Source organism: Scatophagus argus, chromosome 3 (assembly GCF_020382885.2).
Source record: "Scatophagus argus isolate fScaArg1 chromosome 3, fScaArg1.pri, whole genome shotgun sequence".
NCBI classification, from domain to species: domain Eukaryota; kingdom Metazoa; phylum Chordata; class Actinopteri; family Scatophagidae; genus Scatophagus; species Scatophagus argus.
Window position 1 is genome coordinate 3886488 of NC_058495.1, and position 26214 is coordinate 3912701.

General features: G+C 39.5%; 1 protein-coding gene across 2 annotated transcripts in view; it reads right to left on the bottom strand.

Moving 5' to 3' along the window:
• Window positions 1–26214, bottom strand: part of LOC124055261 (copine-9-like) — a 135330-nt gene that overhangs the window by 97280 nt on the left and 11836 nt on the right. The window contains exons 2-4 of one of the 2 annotated variants that reach the window (XM_046381908.1): window positions 20343–20383; window positions 11491–11537; window positions 168–271 (exon numbers count right to left, since the gene is read on the bottom strand). In XM_046381908.1, coding sequence (XP_046237864.1) covers window positions 168–271; window positions 11491–11537; window positions 20343–20383 — 192 coding nt within the window. Of the gene's footprint in view, window positions 1–167; window positions 272–11490; window positions 11538–20342; window positions 20384–26214 lie in introns of those variants that run through there. The other variant, XM_046381900.1, reaches the window with a different exon arrangement.

Below are 26214 nucleotides of genomic sequence, written 5' to 3' on the forward strand. Positions count from 1 at the left end.
TTTCCATTCTCTTGAAATTTCTGTTTTCCTCAATTCCTGAGTACCCAAAAAGATGCAGAAATTTGTGTAACCATTTTATGAGAGTCATCCAGTCAAATTGTTTTTGAATCAGTTTTGAAAAAGAAAGAGACGGCGGTGCTGCAGGGGGAAAAGCTGTTCCCACTTACACATCAAAGCGAAGGTTCTGCTTCTCTTCAAAGAAGAAATCAAGGACAAACTTCCTCACAAAGTCGGGGTTCAGCGTGTTATCAATTACTTCTGTCCGTCCAAACTGGATGAAAGACAGTGCAAAAGAGACAAAAGAGAGAAAGAGGAGGTAAAAGTCAACACCATGTTGATCAATCAGGACATTTGGTGAGAGGACAAAACAACAAATGTTGTAGGAGTGTAGAACTCCTACTGTTGTGTCTTGTCTTCTGTAGGGTTACAGTTTCTCAGTATTTATCAGCCAATGTCAATCACTGATCACAATGTTATGTCTTTCCTTCATTAAATGACAATCTATTATTATGACATAATAATAATAATAATAATAATAACAAATAATTGTTTTTATTTTTGCTAATTGTTTTTATTTTTGCTAAAATCAGGTTGAAAACAAAATGAAATGTTATCTGTAAAATGTGAAAAACACAATCAGGAAAAAACCAAATCGGACACAGAACTTAAGAAGATCTGTGCCTCAGTCTTTGTACTGAGGTCTTGAAGACAGTACTCCACCAACTGATCACTGCTTGAACCCTCAGTACAACAACCAATGTGAACTCCCTCAGGAGTTAACAAGGATGGCATTCAATCATAAAGTGCTTTATAGGAGAAAAGTCTGTGGAAATGATCTCCACATCTGAGCACCACTGGTTGTTGATCACGAAGCAGACAGCTCCACCCTTGTTAGATCCTATTGTTCAGTCCTGGCAGCACATGAACAGCCCGGCTGAATCCAGTTTCAGAGGGTCGAGCCAAGTCATTCAGTGTTACAATCCTTATCATTACATTTTGATTGATTAGACATCTGCTCTGATCTACTACTGCAGAGCAGCATATACATTTCTTAAGAAATTGTCATTATCGTTACTACCAGTTCTAGTATTACTGCGTGTGGTTTGTGCAAGTGGTGCTGCCGTAAAAACAATCACTATCAAATGTTGCACTGTCTCTATTTCATTAAAGACAAACTGCAAGGTAATATGAGAGTAACGCAGAAAATATCACTGTCGATTGAGATGTGTTGTGAGAGGAGGAGAGAGGGTTGGACATGGGAAGATGGGACAAGAGGAAAACATGAGGGAAGATGGGAGCCCCTGCTGCCCACCCAAGTTCACTTGTAATTATGTAAATAAAAACAACAATACGCACACTCATCTTCATATATGCACAAATTTCAATTCATGTGATTCCAGTTGTGGTTGGATTTTATTTATCCTTAATCTCTGCCAATACATAAAATTATGTTTTTTTAAATGCTTCTAAGTGCATTAGCTAATGATCGTCATCAAATTATTTATTTGCAGGTATCTTTATGTCTGATCATCATCTCAGCTCTTGATATAAAAACAATATAAGCCTTTAAAAACAGCTCAGTATAGGCATAAATGGGCACAATTCATGCATGCTTACCTTTGACACACAGAATAAAGTTTGGAGCGCATTATACTGTATCCTAAATTCCTAGCACCTTTGTCAATAGGAAAGTAATTTGTTGACGTATGCTATGATGAATAACTACAGCATCCTCTCACAAATCTGAATCTCTTGTTAATTGCTGTACAATCGCACACTCATTCCACCACTCACAAGGCCATCCCATCATGCTCTCTGACAGGTAACAGTGATGAGCTATCGACCTGGCAAATGGTTATAACATCCCACTTTTTTTCCTGCTCTCCTCTGTCGGTCAAACTCAGTAGAGACAAGAGAATCTTCTCCATCACGTATTAATCTCTTTGGATTTCTTTTGGTCAGAGGTCTCGACACTTGTCAGCTGCTGCAGGTGCCTTCACAGAGATGAGTTTAGACTGTCACAAGAGGCAAAGTCATGTTGTCACTAGAGGCCAACAGAAAGCGAATCATTCAATGATGGTGTCAATAATTCATTAAGCATCATGTTTTAATCATGCTGTGTCCATAATGAGATCTGTTCATTACTGCAAGGCAGTTTAATATCAATTATCATTGTTCTCTGATTGAAGGGGGAAATACAACTTTGTATTATATGATACAGATTCAGATCACATCCATGTGATGACAAAAGTCAGTCAATGAGATAATGAATAGTCTGCTCTAAATCCCATAGGGTGATGGTGCTGATGAACAATAGTCATTATTCTGACTGGCTGTACAGTATGCCAGCTAAACGGCATAGGACATTTGTATGAAGGCAGTAAAAACAAACATGGAGGACTGTGAAGATGACACAGAAAATTTCATTTCAAAGAGGAGGACAGCTCAGACGAGCCAGTAGAAAATGGGGAGTAAAAATAGTATAAGAGTGACCAGAAAACCATTCCTTAGCAAATAAATACTATGCCATAGAGCAGCCCCCACAACAGATTCAACTGGTAACCTCTTTTATCAGATACACAACGATCCTGCCAAACTGTATGGACAGTCTCTCCAGATGAGAGCCAAAAAACACAGTCGAGTGCACAAACAAACAAACTGGATTATTTAGTTTGCAACTGTAGTTGAGATGTGTTTTCTATTTAGTTTTTCATATTTTCAATATTAACATTTGATGTTATACTGTAGAGGGTAAATACTTAAAAACATAACAAGAAGTAGGCTTTTGCAGTCAATATATGTAAATAATGTATTCAATGAATTTTTAGAATATGTGCTTTGATTATGATCATTACAGATATCGATATCTGGATATGAAATGACTCATATCCAGATGGAAAAATTTCAACGTAGAAAGGTTTATTGAAATTAAGACTCGTGACTCATAGGAGAGCCACATGTGCTATTTATCTTATCTTGATCTTGGGTGCATAATTTGTCAAGGGCATGCAATGATGTTGTTGTCCTTGACATTATCAATATGATTTTTATGCATATGCAACAGAAGATTTTTAATGTCAACTATTCTTGTACACCCACTATCTTAATACTGTGCAGATGTGACAGGTACCTTATGCCCCTGCCACGCGGAAAAAGGGTCAAATAGCCAGCATTCGGTATTATACAGTACAGACTGAGAAAGCCCTGCCACACACACACACACACTTTGGCAGTTGTGGGTCAAGCCGGAGCTGCAGGTTGTTGTCATAGACAGAAACTTACTTCCTGCTACCATCACTGAGCACTTTGTTTCATTTTAACATGTTAACTGTTTTCCCTGGCTTCACAGTGGAAGAGCCCTGACATGCATCAAGGGACAGGACAGAGAGAGGCTTTGTGTATTCCCACTGGATTTAAGTGCCTGGAGGATGGGGTGGAGGGAAGCAAGCCTCTTGGTTCGCTGTTGCATCACAATTTTTTCATCCAGCAGTGACAGCAGCATACTGGAAGACAATACTAGATGCTGCCCGTAAATAATAATCCAAAACAAGTAGCCCTGTATTGAATACATTTGTAATATTTATTTGAAAGAACTGGAAGAAACTGTAAATGAAATACACATGATTAAAGGTTATAAGATTAAATATTAAGATTTTAAGAATAAATACTGATTTGATTTTTATTTTGCATTAAATTAAACTGAAGTAGTCCCCCATTAGGAAAAAAACAAGCTCTTGTACTCAACAACAGCATAGCAGATATGACAGACAGTTAAAACATTTGGCAGTAATAACAGGGTGTGCATGTTTGAAATGTCAAACAAGTGTACAGTAATTAATATAAAAATGGCTGAAATTCCATTTACATACTTGGCAGTTTGTGGACACATGCATTGTTCATACTGGCTCACTGTCATAGCTTGGTGGGATGCTTAAATGGAACTAAGCTATCATCAAGGTTATTATCTGTGCTTTTCCTGCTGTGACAAGTCAAAATGTCTGCCATGGGTAATGTCTTCAGTATGTACCATGATATACATACAGAGAGGAGGAAACAATTAAAAATGTGCAGTGTGCAAAACATATAACTGATATATTGTTGAAAAAGGTTCTTTTCCATGACTATATTTTTAGTTATTAGCTTAGTTAGCATAGTTTGAATTATGTTTTCAAGTGCAGAACCCACCAGGTCTGGATTCTCTTTGCTTCACTGTAAAATCAGACAGTAGCTTAAGGGTTCAGACCCCTATCAAGACCTGCAATTCAAATCTAGCCAGGAAACTTTGCTGTTTCTTTCTCCACCTCATACTTACAGTGCATCCGGAAAGTATTCACACCGCTTTGCTTTTTCCACATTTTATGTTACAGTCTCATTCCAAAATGGATTAAATTAAACTTCTCCTTCAAAATTCTACACAAATTGTCTCATAATGACAAAGCGAAACAAGGGAAGGGTACAGAAAGATTTCTGCCCCATCAAAGGTTCCAAAGAGCACAGTGGCCTCCATAATCCATAAGTTGAAGAAGTTTGGAACCACCAGGACTCTTCCTGGAGCTGGCAGTCCAAGTAAACTGAGTGATCAGGGTAGAAGGGCCTTAGTCAGGGAGGTGACCAAGAACCCAATGGTCACTCTGACTGAGCTCCAGCGTTGCTCTGTAGAGAGGGGAGGACCTTCAAGAAGGACAGCCATTTCTGTAGCACTCCACCAATCAGGCCTGTATGGTGGAGTGCCCAGACGGAAGACACTCCTCAGTAAAATGCATATGAAAGCCCGCCTGGAGTTTGCCAAAAGGCACCTGAAGGACTCTCAGAGCACAAGAAACAAAATTCTCTGGTCTGATGAAACAAAGATTGAAGTCTTTGGCATGAATGACAAGCGTCATGTATGGAGGAAACCAGGCACTGCTCATCACCTGGCCAATACCATTCCTACTGTGACGCATGGTGGTGGTAGCATCATGCTGTGGGGATGTTTTGCGGCAGCAGGAACTGGGAAACTAGTAAGGGTCGAGGGAAAGATGACTGCAGCAATGTACACAGACATCCTTGCTGTTCTGCTGTTCTGAGGTTCCACATTGAAGAGTGGGAGAAACTGCCCAAAAATAAGTGTGCCAAGCTTATAGGATCATACTCAAAAAGAGGCTGTAATTGCTGCCAAAGGGGCTGCAGCAAAGTATTGATCACAGGGTGTGAATACTTATGTACATGTTAAACTTTAGTTTTTTTGGGGGGTTTTTTTGTTTTTTTAATAAATTTGCAAAAAAAATCAAGCAAACGTGTTTAATTTTGTCATTATGGGGTATTTCGTGTAGAATTTTGAGAGAAAAAAAATGAATTTAATCCATTTTGGAATTGCAAATGCAAAAAGCGAAGCGGTGTGAATACTTTCCGAATGCACTGTATGGGATGGTGCAGCATCCCATATAGCTCATATGAAATTACAACATACAGTGAAGAAACACTGCTACACTCTCCAGCAATATGAGAAATTCTAAACTATATGTGAAAAGGAAACTGTCCATTTTTCATGCCTTCAACACCATTTCGACTTAGGGTCATGGATGACTGGAGCATATCCCAGCAATTTTCAATTCCCAGCTCCCCAAATATGGATGTCTTTGGTCTTTGGGATGAAACTGGAGCACCCAAAGCAAATCCAGGGCCAGGATTTAACACCAGTATCTTCTTTGTGTACAGCAACAGTGCTACCCACTGTTCCTCTGTGACATCCAAACTAAGCAGTCTGAGCTTTTTAGCTCAAGGAAGCTGTGTGTGTTATAAAAGACTTTTAGCACCATGTGCCAGGAAACAAGTCCAAGCATTCTCATCAGCATATTCCATTTGCAAAACATAGAAAAAGCATTCTTGTATTGCAGTGTATCGGACAACTGTAAGATCGGACTATTTTCTTTAATTTGAACATATCCCGGGTCTGGGATATGGGATTGAGGTTGCCAGGTTTGCCAGGAAGGATGGATGAACTGTTGTCAGAAAATAGTTTTAGTACATAACCACATACTGTTGTGACTGGACTAAACAAAGAAGATGTGTTAATTAGTCAGGTAATAGTATTAATAAACTAGGCTGAGCCACGTTCCAATTGCATCTAGTATTTTGCTAAGCTACCCTAACCTCATGCTAATGTCTGGTTCGGAAATGATCAATGATCAATTTTGTTTATTTTCCTGGCATTTTTTAAAGAAAGTGAATAAGCTTATTTCCTAAAATTTTAGTTTAAAGGCTAAACTGAAATAAGCTAGATGGCCAATAATAAGTCAGAAAAATAATAACGTTGCTGTATTTTTCATGCAAAAAGTGACTACTGTTGTTGCACTGCCGACCTTGTGACTCACATTGTAGTTTTGTGGCATTAAAGAGCTTGTGTTAAGTGCACTTCTCTAATGTCTTTCTGTTTCTGGCTGTCTGCATCTATTATATGTAGATAATGTCCTGACTGTGTTACCAGCTAATCTAAAAAACAAATTATCATCCTCCTCTTGGCAACACATTTACAGGACATTTATTGAGAAATTAACTTTTCCCATGTACTGTACCTGTCTTATGTTCATTTATTTTTAAAAAAAACTTTTTCTTTAATACATTTCCCAAGCAGACATATCTATCTAGAGTAACATCAGAAATACAGATAAATACGATCTCTTTCAGTTGCAGCCATGTAAAAGCAACAGGAAAGATTGCACACAGGAATCTAATGAATGTACCTGGATCACACTCGGAGCAACCAACACCAGGCTGCTGCAAAGTAATCAACTAAAATGCTGAGAGCCTGTGGATATGTCCCTACTGTCCTTGCACAATGCCGAGTTGCGTCACATTCAATCAAACATGACGCAACACAGTAGTAGAAGAGCATTTACTGATTTCAGAAGACCCATTCCCTCTGTAGCTGATGAGTAAAGTGAAGCTTTGGGGTTTCCAGTACAAGTATTTCCAGTATTGTACTGTGAGCAGGAAAACAGCCTGGTAACATCGAGGCAATCAGGGCAGCTTTTCTCTCTAGTTGGGTCTGCCTCATCTTAAATTAACTGTCTTCAAGGAGATAGTAGGCAGAGAGAAAAGAGGACAGAGAGGGCGACAGGGATTTTGCCCCAACAGAGCAGAAATCCACAAATGCAAGGAAAACGTACAAAATGTGGACACAAAATGTCAGTTGAGATAAGACCAGGATCATTATTATTGTTATTCTACAGAAGCTGTTGAAAAAGTAGGTTAGCATGGCTGTGCGTGCCCCCTGGGGGAACAGGATATGCTGGCTGTCAGGCACTGTCAGAAATGAGTTAATGATGCAAGAGACAGGGCAGTAGCAGTGTCTGGTCGAAACACTTAAGTCTGCAACATATATTAATAAAACAACTTATTATTTGCCAGGGCCGGACCAAGTGTTGTGGAGGCCCTAAGCAGAATCTGATAACACCTTACAAAAACGGTTGCAAGATATTCTAAACAGCAGGTGACTGACAGGTTTGACACAAATTAAGGTGAAGACAAAGGTTAAGCCAATAAAACAATAAGAGAAAGAGGAAGGAGAAGAAGATCAATAAGAAGAATGGCAGCAGAATGATTCGAGAATGGATGGATGTGAGAGGGACGGAGTGCCGTCCTGAAACACTGAAAGTCTGCAAAAGCATCTCACCAAACCAAAAGATGTGTTTATATGGATATATACATTTTGCTTTTACTTTTTTACTAATTGTGCCCACTTACTTCATGCAGAAGCTTGAACAGCCCAAACCTTGTTGCACTGATATTTTAAAGCCAGTGGTGATTTTTAGATTCACTGTGTGTCTCAGTGTCTTGCAAAAGAGGTATGTGCACAGTGGTAAGAGTGGTGGGATGGCCCAGGTTGGGCACCATGACATTTCTCTGATTTTCAAACCCCAGTTTGACAGGTATACTTCTTGGTCATTCACAGGACAAGACACCAACTCATCCTGAAATTCAGCGGGAGAGAAGTATAAAAATTGATTATTTTGGAGATAAAAGTGAAAAGGAATTCTAAGACAGCACTGCTCCTACACACTACCAAGTAAAATGATTTCTGAAATGAGCCAAGAGAACGGAGCACTATTTCACACATTAACAAGCCCAACACCGACAGAGACGCGATGTAGAGTAGGAGATTGGTTTCAAATAATGGAATATGAACTGTCTCTCTCACACACACCAACACACACTGTAACAAGGAAAATCTTTAAATAAACTCTGTTTAAGACAGCTTCTCCTTTTGTTAAGTAAGTTTTCTGCGTTTCTTTGTCACCCACTAAAAATCTACATAGTTTGTTTTTGGCAGAACTGTAATTATTTTTTTCTTCCACTTTAGTGTGAGAATTAGATTTCTGCTAATTGCATCAAAAATCGCTCCGAGCCAAATCTACCAATGTGTTCAGCCCACACACTTACGAGCCAATGACAATAAACATGTCGCAGGGAGGCTGCTTGCTTCCTTTTGCACATTGACAGACAGCTATACTACTATCTACAGACACTGTAAAAGGAGGAAGTGGGCAGCTGAGTGGGACCTGGAACCATATGGAAGATCTCCAACTGTGGCTGCACTCCAACCTGGCAACCTAAGCCTGAAGAAAGCTCCTCTGCTCTTCAATCAGTCCAGAATTATAAAAATAAAGAGCAGCGGAAAATACATTCACAGCCAAACCATGTGCCTCTGTTACTGCTGTAATCAACAACATAATTCCCCGGAAATTCCACGGCACGAGGAGAAAGGTTTTGGCTCGCTGCTGAGATAGAGAAGCAGTGAGGAAAATAAAGTTTAGGATGCTCCCAGATAAACTTTTATCTTCTCACTGAAGGGAGAAACATTTTATGTTATTTTCCAACTGTGATGTCTTTGCTTAGATGGAGGCTTGGGAGTTTATCCTGCACAGTTTCTAAATCTGTGATAGGATTACTGCGCTATCGCTGCAAGCAACTTAATATTTTCTCAGCAAACCACTCTGAAGTTTAAAAAGGTGTACCTTCTCTGTGAGCACGGCAGAAATCCATTTTAGTCTTACTCTGTCAGTCAAGCTAGTAAACCCTGTGATCTAGACTAAAAGTGAGTGATAAGGAATACTAACTAGAAAATGTGTTTTTTAAAAAAAACATCAACAAAATCATATCTAGTAAAAGAGGCTTAATTAATTAAAGATGCTGTAATCTCTGTAACAAACATATATACTGTACAGAGTCAGTCAGTGACTAAATGTCATTTTGTTCTGACTTAAAGTACTTCATAAGATTTGAAAGAGGCACTAACAACAACTGTCCACCATAAGCACCTATAAGCTTTAAGAATAAGACAAAATGCATTCCTCCGAAAGGAACAAAAGATAGAGCTCAAATAATGACACATGATGTCAGCCTCTGGGCAGTGAATGTGTAACCTCCCAGCCAATAAGAGCACAAAGGGTGTTGGTGCTGCTGGTACACAGGGCTGTCGGGGGGGGGGCGACGCTGAATGTTGTGTTTACAAACTGCACACAACAAATCCTACTCACTGTGCCGTTAAATGACATTTACATTTAAAATGACATTTAGTTTACTTTTGAAGATTGAGAGTTTCAGTGGTGGATTCATTTTCCATTATGTTCTTACTCTGTCTATTAGAATTGTCTTTCATTTTACTGTGCAAAGAGAGTAAAAATAAGAAAGATAAGGATAAGCACTCAAAGAATTGATTGATTTTCCAAGCCAGTACTTCCCAGTTTCTCCTTGATCAACAATGATCATATTATCATCGGTTATCATTGGTTTTCACTGACTTCTCATCTGTAGAAGGCAAATATGAGCTGCTTCACACAGACAGAAAACTGTTCCACTGCTGTTTGTTTGTGATGCTGGCAGTGCTTTTTACCTGATGCGTACTGCTGTACGGGTGCATCGAGCTCTACTTTACAGTGATGTCTGTGAGTGTGTCTGTCTATGAGTGTGTGAATGTGAGTGTATACCACGCTCCCTGTGAGACTGACTGAGGCTCACTGAGATCTTTGTGCATGTGTTTGGATCCCCACCGAGGTGAGACTGAGTTTCTTTGATAGCAGAGAGCACAAATTACTCTAAAACACAAAGTGAGAGACAGTGAGACATAGACAGAGAGAGAAAGAGACAGACAGACGTGTTCACACATCCACGGCATTCCAGAGCTAACTTCCAAAATTTTTTAAATATTTCAAATAATTTTTCATTTTTTTGAATTCTTACATTTGGCTTCAAGGGCTTATTTTTTTATTAGAGTCTGTTTGCTATAAAACATTGTGATCTGTGTGACTGTGACAGGCATGGAATGCCTGCTGAGAGTCTTAAGTTCTGAACTTAATGGAGGAATGCACAGGCCATTTTTACATGCTGATTGAGTTGTCACAAATGTGGCCAGAATAACAAATGTCTTTAAGGGACTGCTGTTATTTTCAACCTCTGCCTTTTTTTTGCAAGATCTTTTTTTCCCTTTGTTTATGACTGATTGTTTTATCAGTGCCTTCAGTGTCTTTCTGCTTCTCTGATTCATCAGTACACGCCCAATCAAACTCCAAAAGGATTTAAGAGAACAGTTTGCTCATTTAAAATCAACACCGAAACCAAACACACAATGCATTTCTCACTAGAGTCACGTGTACTACTGTGACTGCACTGTACATGAGGTCATTTTGACTGTTAATTCACCCTGTTGAAGCAGTGCTTTTGTGTGATAAGTTAACACATTAAACATATTGATGTGCAAAGCATAAGGAGTTTTCCCAGTGAACAGTTCGAACATGACAGTAAAATTACTTTTGAATGGAATCAATTTTCACAATGGTAAAAATGATGAATATGAGTCTCAGTTAAAGTTAAAAGCCAACTTCACATGTGTCTGACATAATGACTTTACAGTTGTCTTACGGTCTCCTAGTGATCTGCTTTCCCAGGTTTTGGATTATTGCCTTTTTGTTTGTTTCTTCTCCTTTGCCTTGCCCTTTGGATTTGTTTGCCGTGTGGAGTGACTATCATGTACTGAACCCCTTTTGCGAGTGAACCGTGTTTGTTTGAAACCCAATGCTTTTGTGGAGTACCAGGTGTAACAGTGGGATGTATAAACTAAAACTGTGTGCTGAAAAACACTACAGCTGAGGAACATTGCAGAATTGGAGGTAATCCTGTGGGTTTGTCTACATTACACAAATTCTTCTGAGCCAGCACTGATACAGGGTCAGTACTGCAACTGACAGTACCACTACTAATCACATTACCTTAAGATCTTGTAGACGTAAAACAGGCAATTGTGCTCACTGTTGATGGAATTTAGTCATATATAATCAAGTCTTTGGCAAATTGTCATTCTTCTTATGATTTATGGGTTTGAAAAAGAACTTTCAGAAAAAAAACAACAAAAACATTCTGATAAGCCCAGTTACCACTTCAGTCTTAATAAACTGATGGATTGAATCAGTTAATTCAAAAACAACTGGACTTAAGTTTTAAAGACTCACTCACCTCTCTCCACTCCTTGGTCCCCAGGCCTTGTACATATAACACCACCACTGACAAAAGAAACAAATACATACATGTTTTAGGGTTATTTTCACACTTTGTAAATTTTAAGCCAAATAAAAATCTCAGAATCATGCAATATGAATGCAGGTAGTCACAGATGCAGCACTGTAGTTCAGCAAGCAAACTGCTCGTAAAAGTGTCCTTCCTTTGATATTCTCAGACACCCCTCTTGTATTTTTCCTATAATATTGAAAATGACTGACAAAAAGCTAGAATAACTATAAAATAAGCAAATCATAAAACATAAATATTTTTAAATGTTCAATTATATTTTGTAAAATAAATAAAATGTATCCCATGAAAAGTGAAAGAGTGAAACAAAAAAACAAACTTCGTGCCTTTGAGGAAACTTGCTGTAGAACAACAAACAACAATAACGGAATGTATTCAAGGAAAACCCAATAAATGAAATAAATCCATGGAGTACATGAAGTACAGAGAACTACTGTCACCACAGCAGGAAAAAAAAACAGAAGATATAACAAAACTCTTCAGGTTGAGTCGTTTACTGAAGACAAATTCATCTCTTGATGTAAAGAAAGATGCATTAAGTGCCACTGAACAAAAGCCTGTCGAGTTTTCTTGTAAATAAGCACATTATGTTGTCATCATTCAGTCACATCATTAGAACATGCATACTGACTGACTGACAGGTCATTTTATTTTCTGGCAGTGCAGAAACGCCACAAGGATGATATCTTAGATGGAGACACACAAAACAAGAAATGCCACTTTTTTTAAAAAAAAAAAGAGAAAGAGGCCATAAAGCATGCAAGAGCAGGATGTGGGCACCACACAACCCCACACACTCACACACACACGATCTTTCAGCATCAAGCCGCTGTGTTTCAGCTAACAGCTCAGTTGGATGTCCAAACACTCTGGGGCTCTTCGGGCCTCTTCAAGGTTAAAAGTAGTGCATCACTTCCATTAAACACTGCTCCTCTTCCCCCTCCTGCTGCTCCTAGGCTAAAATTTGAGTTTGAGGAGTGAATAGTTGGTACAATGTGAATCTATTTTCAGATCTGTCTGGGAGCAGATTGAGCACACACTGACATGCAACAGAAAATGATGAATAAGAAACAACATGAAGTGATTTTGGTTCTGTGAAGTTTATTTTAGCTCCTAACTCCTCCTGTACACTAGGCTCCAACTTTTTCTCCTCTCTTTGTACCCCTCCATTGCTTCTTGCTTTCCACTCCTCTCCATCTCCACTCCTTCCTTTCCTGCTCCTCACTACCCCCTCTTCTCAGCCATCTCCTCCTCTTCTTTCCACCCCCACTCCCCTCTCTTCTATTCATATACTCCTTCACTTTCTCTTCTTTCACTCCTCCTAACCTACTTCTCATTCATTCTCTCCCCTTTCTGCTCCTTTCTTCTCCACTTCTCTTTATTCTCTCCTCTTCTGTCTCTTTTCCTCTTCTGTCTTCTTTCTCCTCCTCCTCTTCTCTCCACCCATCCTCTCCTAAACCCCACTCATCCTCTTCTTCCACTGCCTCTGCCCTTTCCAATCCTCCTCTCTTTCCTCCTCTTCCTCCCTCTCTCCATCACATCAAAGCATGGTGAGTGTAAAGAAAGCCTCGTGTTTCTGCTTCAGTGATACAAGAGGCCAGTCGACCACAACGACCCAGCCACCACTGGGACTCGTACACCCTGATTCACTCTGCTCTCCTCTTCAAAGGAAAAAAAAACAACAGTAAAGGAAGAAGGGGAAAAAACAGGGTCAACTAAATTAATAAATATCAAGACAGAGAGGAAGTGGCAAGAGGCCGAAGGTTTAGGGACGGTTGGCTAACTGATGCCATTAGCGCATGTGTGTGTGTTTGTGTTAGTCTGTGCTTGCATGTGAGAATATGGCAAGAACAAGCATCCATCCATCCATCATAATCAAAAACACTTTTACTATGTATGTTCTTTATAGCACTTCTTCCTACAGCATTCCATTTACACTGTGTGTGCGTGTATGTGTGTGTTTGTGTGTATTTCTGTGAGATCCATGTTGGGGGTTTTTTTAGTGCTGTCAACGTTCTGGTTGAATAGTGAACCCTTCTCTGAGGCTCCTCTCCAGTATGTGAAAAGAAGTGGACTTGATGTGTGGAGGAAACACAACTGTCTGCGTCCTCAACAGCAAAAAGTAGGACCTGACAAGGACTACAGTGCAGGTGGGTGTGGCCATGTCAGATTTGGAGAAAAGTGGAAATAAACAGGTTTGCTCTGAGTCAATAATGGACTGTTTACACAGAGACATTCTGATCATGTCATGGCAGAAAATCCACAGTTGTGTTACTGATTGCTGGATTTAAAGGAGGTCTTGTTATTGTGTGAACTGGTTCAGTTGCTGGGACACTTAATGGAAATGAGCCATCAACACTAAGTCCAGCCGTATTCTTCCCGCTGTGACAAGTCAAAATTTCTTCTGTAAGCCAGCCCATTGTAGGCTACTTTATAAATAAGCAAATGGCAGAAAAAGCTGGACTGCTCTAGTGACTAGTTTTGTACTCCAGTGGGAAAAATTCCGCTCTGCTGTTTTGAGTGTTTAATTAGATGCAGTTATTTGTACATAAAAGGTCAAGGAGGTCAGCTAATTTGGGGATAGAAACTGGGAAACAAAAACTCCTGAAGGATTGCTCTGAAAAAATGAGATTTTATATTTCTGTGATAAACTTCAAAGCAGGAGTCAATTACAGTAGTTTGGGCCTTTTTAGTGCGGAAGTAAAAATGTGTGTGATGGATTATCGATGTGAGGAAGAACCCATCACAGGGAGCTTTGCCTGGTCAGCGCTGTCTGCCTAAAAGATGTGAGTTGATGATAGCTGAAATCAAAAATCTAATCTCACAGGCATTTTCACTGAGATGAAGGTCCAGCTGCACTCAGCCGGCATAGACTGTAAACACAGGCATCATCTCGCTGCAGGAACGGTTTCACACTTTTCTCAGAGAAAGATGGCCTGGTCAACCATCATGGTATCCTCTGGCTCACTATCAGAGAGCCAGTCATTTCATCATCATCCATGTTTGTAAAGGAGGGAAGGCACCGCTTGATCCACAAGGAGTGCTAAAGTGCATCAGCAATTCTGCCTGTGAACCCCATCCTCAGGAAATTGTATCTAAGTTATCAGACCGCAACACAAAAGCTCCACAGTGTTGAGCTGATAGTAAATCCCAGCTGATTTATATATATGCTGCTGAGCTGCAGCACTCTGGGAGGAATATTCACATTTGCATGTGACCTCTATTAAAATAAAGACAGTCCTACAAGAAAAGGCTGCCATTCAAGCTGATTTGAATACAAAGTCACAGAGAGCCGGCCTGAAAACCAGACTAAATTGCCATTTCACTTCATTATTCGGTCTGACATCATGTTAGCTGTTTTCTTAGCAAGTGATGTAATTTTCAGTTAATGTGGAAACTGTTGTGGGGGCAGCTGACTTGACATTTTCATATGAGTTTCAGAAATATGCAGATTTAAGATTTTTATTTCAGTACTGCTGAAATCTGACTTTACTATACTTTTTCCTTTCAAGATGGTCAGATCAGAGAGATATTTTTGTCTTGACCTGATGGAGAGATGTTGCAGATTACACAAGGGACTAATTGACCAATCACAGTTTTCCATCTCTCGCAACTTGCATCACAAACATGTCCACATCTACGTGATGCTATGGTGGCCAAGGAAGATGGTAGACCTTAGCTGATTAAAAAATAAATAAACAAATAAGATGAAAAAATTAAGGTAGTAATTTTAGCAAGTATGAGGCAAACAAATAATGATACACTAGTAGTGATCCACAACAACATATGACTTGCAGTAAAAATAACAATGCAAACAAAAAGGTGGCTTAGGAAAACAAAATAAAATAACTAAAAAATATTAGCAAGTATTAGACAGAAATAATGAGGATAAACTATGAATTGTGCTAGCCAAACTAGTAAAAAATATGTGCTGTACTACTAAATACTGATATGCATAAACAATTGTTGATTTAGTCTGCAAGGTTTGGGTGGGTGGCGTGTGTTAAAGAACATCCACATGATTGTCAGAACGCAAAGTTTCCCCACAGAACACTGCATTGTAAACAGATGATAAATGTCATTCACTTCACCTGTGAGTGGTATTAATGTTGTGGCTGGTCAGTGTATAAGCCTCTCATACAATGTTTAGGAACATCAAAATGCTGTTCTGAGTCTCTTTGGCAACTTAGCCAGCCCATGAATCATATTTAGAAGTTTAACTTCCATCACATCCGTCCTTCATGTTCATGCTGCGGCGGGAGCTGGATATATTTGAACGTCGCTGGCCAATGCGCTGAAGATGCTAAATGTTCCATTAAGCTGAGAGGAACTGCAGTCAGATGGTAATTCTCTGTTGGCTTGTCACTACAAATGACCCCTTTCACATTAATCACGGTCATTTGATCTATTGTTAATCTAAAATTCAAATTTTGATGAGTGCAGCTTTAAGGTAAGACTAATTAAACAGCTGTTCACTTAAGTGAAGTTATTTTTCATAGCACAAATTGATAGTACACTCTAATTAGTATATAATTACCACCGTTAAGTGTAAGACACTGAATGATTGATGGGCCAAATGTGTATTTAATTACATGATGATAATGGGTATAGTGTATATTTGTGCTAACGGATTCTACACATTTATAATGTGAACTTAAAGTCGTATTCTTTATTAAAACAAACAGAGACAACCTTTAACTCTGCCAGTTTTGGCAGGGTAATATAACTGAGGACTAAATTATGAATGAGTAACCAGTTGTACATTTGCCAATAATCACACAGTCTGTGACCTCTAACACACAGTCAATTAATAGTCAGTCAATCTGTGAAGAATCAATACAAAATATGACCATTTATTGACTCCATCTGCAGACAAGGATCTACCTGTTGACCTGGTTCAGTCATTTATCAGTAGCTGCCAATGCTGCGTGACATTACCAGTACGTATCGACCCCGTCCTGTTGGGGCCGGACACCTGGGTCACATATAGAGGTCTGACCAGAGACATGAAAGAACTGAGGGGGCATTGTGGCCACAGCGAGTTCAGCTTCCCTCTTTCTCCCGGTGGGGAGGAACGGTTTGAAGCTCAGGACCCCTCTGACACGATCATTACCCTCAATCATGGCTCTCCACCTCCGCCCAGTACAGGAAGAAAGAGTAATCTATGGGATGTGGCGGTAAAGGATCCCTTGACTGACATTGTGCAGGAGAGTGTGTGTGTTTTATCCTGCTGTACCGGCCCAATTGTAAGTAAACCCAAAAGCATATTCTGCACAAATTCTGCAGCTAAACCTCCTCCTGATCATTCAGTTGCAATCGGTACCAGCATTCCATATTAAAATCCTTATTTTATATCCGATTAGTAAATGTAGAACATAGTTATACATAATCCCGCACATTTCTGTCTGGGGATAAGACTCTTGTAAAGTAATAACACCTATATAATGATGCACAAAGATGATGTTAATCTTGGGACCAAGCTAAGAGGCAGGAGATAAATCAGATAATTGTCAGAATCTTTTATTTAATGGCTACTGCATCTCAGTTCATGAATGAACATCAGGGCATTATAAGATATCCTTAATCCTGCCTCATAGCCACAGTAGAAAATCTTCTTTCTGCCTGCCTTTGTATTTAATTCCATAAAACCACCTGAAATGACTGAGAAATATTTGCTAAAGCTCCTTGCAATCAGCATCTATCTTTTCTCTTGCAACATTTCAAAATCACAAAGTTTATTTGAGGCTTTTGGCTTTGTGGCAGTTTTATCATAATTACGGATGGTTACACAAGAAGAAATTGTTCTCTCTCTCTGTTGTCTCTGGGGTCCATGAACCAGATCCAAATCCACAGATTGACATTAGATAATTAGGCTTCTATCACAAAAATCCATTGCATTGGGGCTGTGAGATTAAGGCACTGTATGGACACACATAAACACCACACTTCTCACTTTTCACAAGTGTGAAATCTAGTGAGATGTTACATCAAACAGTTGGTTTTAAAAGCTGCAAACTAAAGTGTCAAAAAAAAGCAAGAGGCCTTAATTGTTTATCTTATTTTAGAAGCGCCATGTCCACTTCTCAGGCAGTTTGAGGTTGCAGGTGTTAAACCATATCCAATGGTACTTAAATTAATGGTTCTCATCGTAACACTGCTCCTGGGGGTCCTACCATCACTTCCTGCTCCATGCACGCCCAGTTAACTAAACCAGGTGCGTTTCACAGCACAGACGTTCTTAGTCAGCTGACAGATATGCTAGATAGATACAGTATGTAGTGTCTGTGTGTGTATGCTGAACACTGTAAAATCTTTTGAAGCAAATTTATGATTTGTTTTACTGGGCTTTATAAATAAAACTGACTTGAGTAGTGATGCATGGCCCAACTGAAGAGAAAACACAATTCAAATATTTTAACACTACAGCATGCTTTGTGGATTACAGTTATGTAAAGTATATCATATATGACTTGTATTAATGTTAAGTTCTTACTGGTTAACTTGGTTAATGTCTGTTATTTGCAGTCTTTTGCTGTAATGCTACTTAACATTAACACTATGATTTCCATGCATGCATTTCTTCCTCTCTCCCTCAGATCACTAAATGTCTGAAAAGGTCTTATTCATCCACTTTCACCTCTTCATCCAGTTCCCTAAACTCTTAAAGAGTCTTGTGTCATAGCTTTAAAAGAAGGCTTTTGTGCCATGAAACTATCAAACAAATTTCGCTCTGCAAATCCTGGTACAAAATAACGAACAATCCACCTCTTCCTAAGGGGATTTAAAGTTAAACAGCGCCTACTTCACACTCGATTTGTTTTGACTTGGCTTTTTGTTGCGTCGAGCAAAAAGTAGCACAAGCTCACATGGGTTGTGTCGGGTTGTATTGTACGACTAATGTTCAAAGGGAATTTCTTTTCTTTTAGTGATAGTGCTGTGAGTGTTTTGACACTGAGATCTGAGGCGCCTTCTTCTGTGCTACAAAGAAACGCATCACGGTGGAATGCACAACCCAACAGCACTTACACGTAGCACGAACTCAAACATCTGAACAACAACTGCACATGTATGCATGGACTGACTAATGACAAAGACACAAACACACATACACACACCTCAGGCAAATAGGGCACAATAAGCACAAGAAGACCTAGCTCTGTACATTTCATATACACACTTTGAACATTCCTTTTACAAACTATTTCTGTAGCTGCTTGTCTATGTGGCATTCACAAAGCAATGTTTGTTTGCATTTTTAATATTCATTCCATACAAGCATGTCTCAGTGTATTAAAAGAAAATCCTGGTGAATTTTCAGCTTGTGTCTTGTCAAAATTGCTGCCACTCTGTCTATGAGCCAGACAAACTTTGCTCTCTGTAGAGATTCTGGTAAATTGGGCCCTGGCAAAATAACATACCACTGATAAGCCTTAACATTGTTACCACTGATAGGTAAATTATACTGATTATCTCACTATAATGGCACCTGGCAATGGGTGGGATATCTTAAGCAGCAAGTGAACATTTTGTCCTTGAAGTTGATGGATTCAAAGCAGAAAAATGGGTGTAAGGGAGGGACTTTGACAGGGGCCAAACTGTGATGGCTAGAGACTGGGTCAGAGCATGTCCCACACTGCAGCTCTTGTGGGATGATCCTGGTCTGCAGTGGTCAGGACCTACCAAAAAAGCAATTTCAGGTGAAAGACATCATCTGACTGTAAAATCTGTTGGATGAGTACTTGCAGCCGGAACTGCTCTGGAGACCATGGAAAGACACACTAAAGCTGGGCAGACTTTATGACTTTATAATGATATATTTTTTTTTATTAATCCCAAATATATCTTCTTCACTCACTCTGTAATATCTAACTGACTGGACAAGCACAATACAGATTAATTCAAACACAACGGCAGGGCTTGCATAGAGTGAACTTTGAAAAAAAAGAAACACAGAGCACAACTTTGTGCACTTCTTAAATGAATGAAAAGATCGAGAAGGAAGAAAAAATTATTAAGAAGAAGTCAACACAGGGTGGAAGGTGGGGTGGACGGATGGTTCAACAAAACAAGGCTGTAACATGGGAGACCGCTGTATGCATAGTTTTGTGCAGGATCACAATAGACTGCTCCACAAATTTAAGCATGAGTTTGCTATTGTGACTACGAAAAAGGTCCCCTAACCTCCACACAGTACTGATTTTCATTCAAACCATTATGTTTCCCTAAACCTAAACAATCATTTTGTGCCTGAATATAAACAAATACTAACCAGATTTTAAGATTAGTCATAAGCAATCAGGCCTTGAAAAATGTCAGATGTATATTATAAGTATATTATGTGTGGAGTGTGTGAAGTATGTGTATGTGTGTGTGTGTGTGTGTGTGTGAGTGAGTGTGAGTGAGAGAGAGAGAGAGAAAGAACCAATCACTAATGTCAATAATCCTCCAGTGACTATTTGCTCTAATTGGAAACAAACTTGATTCAAAGTCTGCCAGCTGACCCCTGGGATGTAGCTTTTCATTCAATGGGCTGCTGTATTGTGCCTTCTAATGCTCTGGGAGACACTCATTGTGTCAGTGCTCACTGATGCTTGCTGTGCCCTGATAAGGTGCGCAAAGTAGTGATTTAATAATGTGCAAGAAATTGAACACATTCAGTTAGAGCATTTTGTTGCACTGAGGAAATGGCATCAGGGATGTGAAATCCCTTCAGAGCTGAAATTACAAACAAGAAAGTTGAATTTGATTGAAAGAATGAATGAGAAAATGGAAACAGTTACCTGGATCTGACTTAGAGAAGGTGTCCATGTCTAACAGGTTTCTGCAACAAAACAAAAGAAACTGTTAGGGATTGACAGAGACAGCTTTTCTGACTGTGAGGCTGAGATCTCAGTTTATTTTGGTCAGATTTAATGAACAGTGTCAGTCTTTCTAAAGTGGTTGTAACACACAAGGCAGTCAGGAAGATGACCCATTAATTACTTACAGGTCCAGTGTGTAGGATTTAGTGGCATCAAGCAATGAGGTTGCAACCAGCTGAACTGATTTGTGACCAACCGCAACACAGACTGAAAGACAGTCTGCTTGTAGACTCAGTCTGTAAGATAATTTTGCATGAAATAACTAAAATTTCCACTTCATCCGTCTAACTGTCTGTCAATGTCAGGTATTTGTGATGTGGTAAAGGCAGAGATCTGATAACACAATTACATCACACCATGATGAAGAAACACAAGCAGTAAGATGTTCAGTGAGGTTGAAAACAAGTTTAACCAGATTATTTAAACCATTTGGAAGAAACTGTACACAAGCGCAACTGAAATATCGCTATGGTACGTGTAGTGAATCAAAAGTGAAGCAGGAAGTGGGTCTGTAGACTGTTTAGGTTACTTTCATAATACCATTTTCCTATGTTTTCTCTTGGAGGCCGATTTAAAACCTGTCTGATCCTCTGACTGCTCACGTTTCAGGCCTCGCAGTGACATTACCATGTTCTCAGCAGTTAACTTCATTCAAACATTTTCTCCATTGCCTGTAGAAACAACTGGTAAAACTTCTAAAACAGGACCTAATTTCCCTTAAAGCTGAAAATCAGTGAAGCTTATATGTTTCCTTTCATATCCATTAAAGACACACTTTCAAAATGGATAAGGAATTAAAAGCAGCCTCTCTTTGGTAATTGGATGATAGCTGAAAAATTGAATAACTCAATATAGCTGAATGATAACACACTCCATGCTGTCCCCATCCATTCTCATGTTGGTGCTTCCCCGCCGCCTCCACCACGTCCACTACTTTCCACTAACAGCCCCTTGTGGTATTGCTGACTTAATCATTCATATTACCCTTCTTCCTGCTCTTCAGGAATAAAGCTCAGTACTTAACTATGTAAAATAATGTTGACATTTGAAATTCATTTTTTCCAAGTTCACAAATCATGTAGCAAAAACTAAGTGTATTTCTTTAAGGATGGCAGCCAACAGCTTTTTGTGACTAACAAGAAGCTCCCGCTGAAAGCACCAGCTTGTATGAACAGCTTCATTTCCTTTTCTCTGAGCAATAAAACACTACACAGCCAGTCAGTCCTGTGTGATTAGCATGGCGTGGGCACAGTTGGAGTGTTTCTGTTTATTTGTGTCACTGGAATTTCCCAGTAGCTCAGCCACCAACAAAAATAAGAAGAGGGAAGGCCCGAGTTAAGTTGCAAACTCTGGTCAATTATATCAAAGTTGACACATAAGAGGAGTTCATCTTTCTTCATTTTGTGCCGGCAGCAAGGGAAATGAATCATATACACAAACACAAAGAAAATCATAACACGCAGACATCAAATGATTGCCAGGATTACGACCCAATTTCCTTCTAACTACTTGACACATCAGTGAGAACTGGCTGTGATAACAAACAGTGTTCAATAGAGAGCTGAGGAGCAGTAACTGACAGATGGAGACACTCCTCTCTGGAGGGCTTGTAGCTGTCAGGGTGACTAGGAGCAAGTCAGAGCGACTGCAGGGAGCAGCCTCACATGTTCATGCTGGTCTGTTCGTGTCCACATGCACGTTCATGCTTGGGCCTCGGTATAGTAACCCTCCCCTGCTAATAGAGTATGGCAGTTTGCAGTGCTAAAACACACAAGTCTAAGAGCCCTCTGGGATCCCCGCATAAAACAAATGCTTTTATCCTACAGGGCTTACTATTTTTTGCTCAACAGAGTTCACCTTTCACCCATTACAGAGTCAAAATGAAATTCTCACATTCTGCCCAGAAGGAAGAAAACCTCACTCAAAAATCACACTGAATCTAATATTAGTTTTATTAATAAAACTCCACAGTGTGTATGGATGGTAAACTGTGAAAAACATAATCTTATTACTTATTCAATATTCATGTTTTTAGCAGCCTTTAATGAACACCATTTCCCACAAGCTTTAAGACGGTCACCAGCTAAAACTAGCTTGACAGACTAGCCAGGGGAGTGTCAAGGAAATGGACTTTACAATCTCCACAGTCCAGAAATGGCTGTAACAATAAAACACCTTCTTACATTTTTTTTAAAAAATGATTACCCCAAGAGAAAAGAAAGTGACGGATATAAAGATAAGATAAAGGAGGAAAAGGTAATGCTGATATGCAGGAGGCCTTAGCAAAGTATTTCATGGCAGTTGTGGTCTTTGTACGCTAACAAATTCATTGTCATTTGATAGAAACATAAAACTTTAAATCACAGCAACAACTGTTGCATGAGATTCCCATTCATTTTATAAAATGGATAAACCGATAGTCAAACTGAGGAACTTATTTAAATTTTTACGGAAAACAGATAAAAGAGACCATCTTTGATAAATTGCATTGCAACACAGGAGTTACTGGAGCAACAAGCTGCTAACTAAGTAGCATCAAGGCTGTATTTAAACCGTTTATGGTAAAATCAGTGGATTACGTAGAGTAGCTGGAACATTTTGTAAACTTAAATAAAATTCTGTTAACCTTCCATACATAGGTGGTGGCGGAAATCTCAAGGATCATCAGCTTGGTTAGGTACCACCAGGATCGTAAATTTTGCATTTGGATAATTTACTAACACTTGAACTACATGTTTGAACAAGGTCAAGTTATGCTGATTTATAAAGATTATTTTGCTGAATTAAATAATTGCTTATCATTTTTTTTATTCACACATGAGCTTCTTTATTTATCAAAACCCTGATATACCAACAGCACTTGAAATCAGCCATGTGAACTTACATTGTGCTAGTGATCACAATGTAAGTTCACAAAGCCAGATACAAAATATTAATTAATCTACATCTTTCAGTTATCAGTTTGTTTATTAGATGTAAGCAGCGCGTAGGCTAGCTGTTTACTGGTACCATATTGCTGTTATAAATAGCCTCAAAGATGTCAGCATGTGTCCGTGCGTGTTTCAGACTATACTGGTGCACACAGTGCGTCTGCAGGGAACTGAAGACATTTCCTGAGGGATGTTTTGTAAGTCTGTTTTCTTTTTTCTGCTTAATCACATCATCCCTTTTGCGTGTTGCAATGTCACTTTTATATAGGCACATTTTACAGATTTCTGTTTGTCTAGGATATCCATGAATGTTTTCCACAGAGGTTGCCTTTCATTTCTTCTCTTTGGTTGAACACATTGAGGGATTTATGTGATGACTCCCATGTCTACAAAAAACAAGTGGCAATGAATATAAATGTGCTCCTTTTCTGCAGGAATACTGATATTACAAGATATGTATACAAGTTGGACTGCTGACTTTCATAGGAAAGTGCTTTCATAACCTGCTTTCATAGGTTTGTTTCGTTTGGTGCTTCTCTGAAAGCAGAGAATCGGTTTCATCTTTGAGACTAAACTTCTGTGATCCACTCTTCAAGGTGTTAAGGTGACAAAGGTTGTAATGTGGTCTTACAGGCCATTATATAGGGAAAGTTGGGTATCCAATCACAGCCCCCCCCTGCTGTGATTGACATTCTCCCACTGCGAAGTCCTGACTCCCTGTGCCGCTGACCTACCTGGCATTTTGCTCTGAAAGAAGGACAATGTCACTTTTTAGCATTGGAGTGTGGTGTCACACTCCAATGCACAGTCACAATGCAGCTCTCAAATGCCCTCACAGCACCACAATGGAGAACTCTAAAAAGTTATAACACTTAACAGGCCACAGTATGTGAGGACGCAGAGCAGTGAGTCTGACGTGCTTCTCTGTAGCACAGATGCACCACAGGGAACAGTTCTGTCTCCCTTTCTGTTCACTCTCTACACCTCTGATTTCAGGTACAACACTCCAACCTGCCACCGACAGAAGATGACTCTGCGATCGTCGGCCTCATCATGAACGACGGAGAGTACCAAGAACTCATCCAAGTGGATGAGGTGAGTGACAGGAGGACGATAGCCAAGCTGTCGTCCATGCTGGAGACCCCCTCCCACCCCATGCAGGGCACTCTGACAGCACTGGGCAGCTCTTTCAGTGACAGACTGCTACACCCGCGCTGTGTGAAGGAGAGGTACCGCCGCTCCTTCCTGCCCACTGCTGTCAGACTCCACAACAAGCACAGCTGATAGACTGGACATTTAAGCTGTTGAATGTGTTAACTGGACAATAAATCATGTGCAATAATGGGACCAATGGTCACACCAGACCTGCAATAATACATGTGAAGTAATAACTGTGCAGTAATCCTTACTCATGTAACACTACTACTAGGATCAGTACCTACATACTTAGTCCCTGAAACAAATTGGTACAATAATCAATCCATCCACTAATCATAACTTGAGAGACTCTAGTGTAAATAGTCTTTTTCTTTTCTGTACTGTGTACAGCAGCAGGTACTTGTTTCCTGTGTACTTATTCATTTTTGAATGCTCATCCTTCCCTTATCCTTGCATGCTTTGCACCCTCTATAGCCTGTTTGCTGCTGTAATACTGTAATTTCCCAGTTACGGGACTAATAAAGGATTATCTTATCTTATCTTAATGATCTCCAACTTCATTCAATTACCTCATTAAAAACTACTACTCCATCATCATTGAAAAATCCATAATATATAAATAAGTAAATATTGTGCTCCTTCTCCCATGAGTCATACATCAATCACATCTGAACACACATACTGTTAGATTCAGGGTGATGTAAACTTTGTAGGTAAATGCTAACTGAGAATCAATTGTTTCTTTAAACTTTCCTCAAGGGGGCAGCACAGTGGTTTGCACTGTCACCTCACAGCAAGAGGGTTCCAGATTCGAATCCCGGGGTCCTGGGTCCTTCTGTGTGGAGTTTGCATGCTCTCCCTGTGCCTGCGTGGATTTTCTCTGGTACTCCAGCTTCCTCCCACAGCAGAGTAGGTTAATTGGCTACTCTACACTGCCCTGAGGTTTGAGTGTGTGAGTGTGTGGTTGTCTGTCTTTGGTGTCACCTCTGCAATTGACTAGCGACCAGTCCATGGTGAACCCCGCCTCTCGCCTTTAGTCAGCTGGGATAGGCTTCCCACACCGTTTCAACAAATTTCACCATTTGCACCAAATTTATGACACAAGACAACAATTTATGGACAATAAACATGTCAAATTTCATGAATACAATGACCAGTAACAAATACAGGCTGCTACTTTGTCATCAGCAGGAAAGCACCCAGATTTCCTCAAAAATTGTTCAGTTTTGTGAGTTTCTGAGTTCAGACAAACAGTGTAAACATTGAGAAACACAGTCTCTGACAAATTCTTAATTAATTGGGTCTTCTTGTAAATTCAGCTAATGTTACGCATGAAGTTCTTTCTTTCTTTGTGTAAAAAAGGTTGTATCTGTTTGTTCCAGTCATGTACGTGTTCACTGGCATACAGTGTCACACTCGAGACACATGTGGAGATGCAATATAGGTGTGAACTGACAGGTTAAGAACTGTTACCAGATACGAAAAGGCTCAAAGCACTCTGAATGGGATACTACCACAGCAGTTTAGACACTTTTGACATAATTAATAAAGGAAAATACCCATGCAAATAGGCTAACATGGTTACAAAATGATGATCAATTATAAGGTGATTTCCTGAGCAGAATTCACAATCAGCCATTGGATTAATTAGTAGTGGTGTAGCTTTTGACATCATGCTAAAGCAACATGCACTATCATGTATT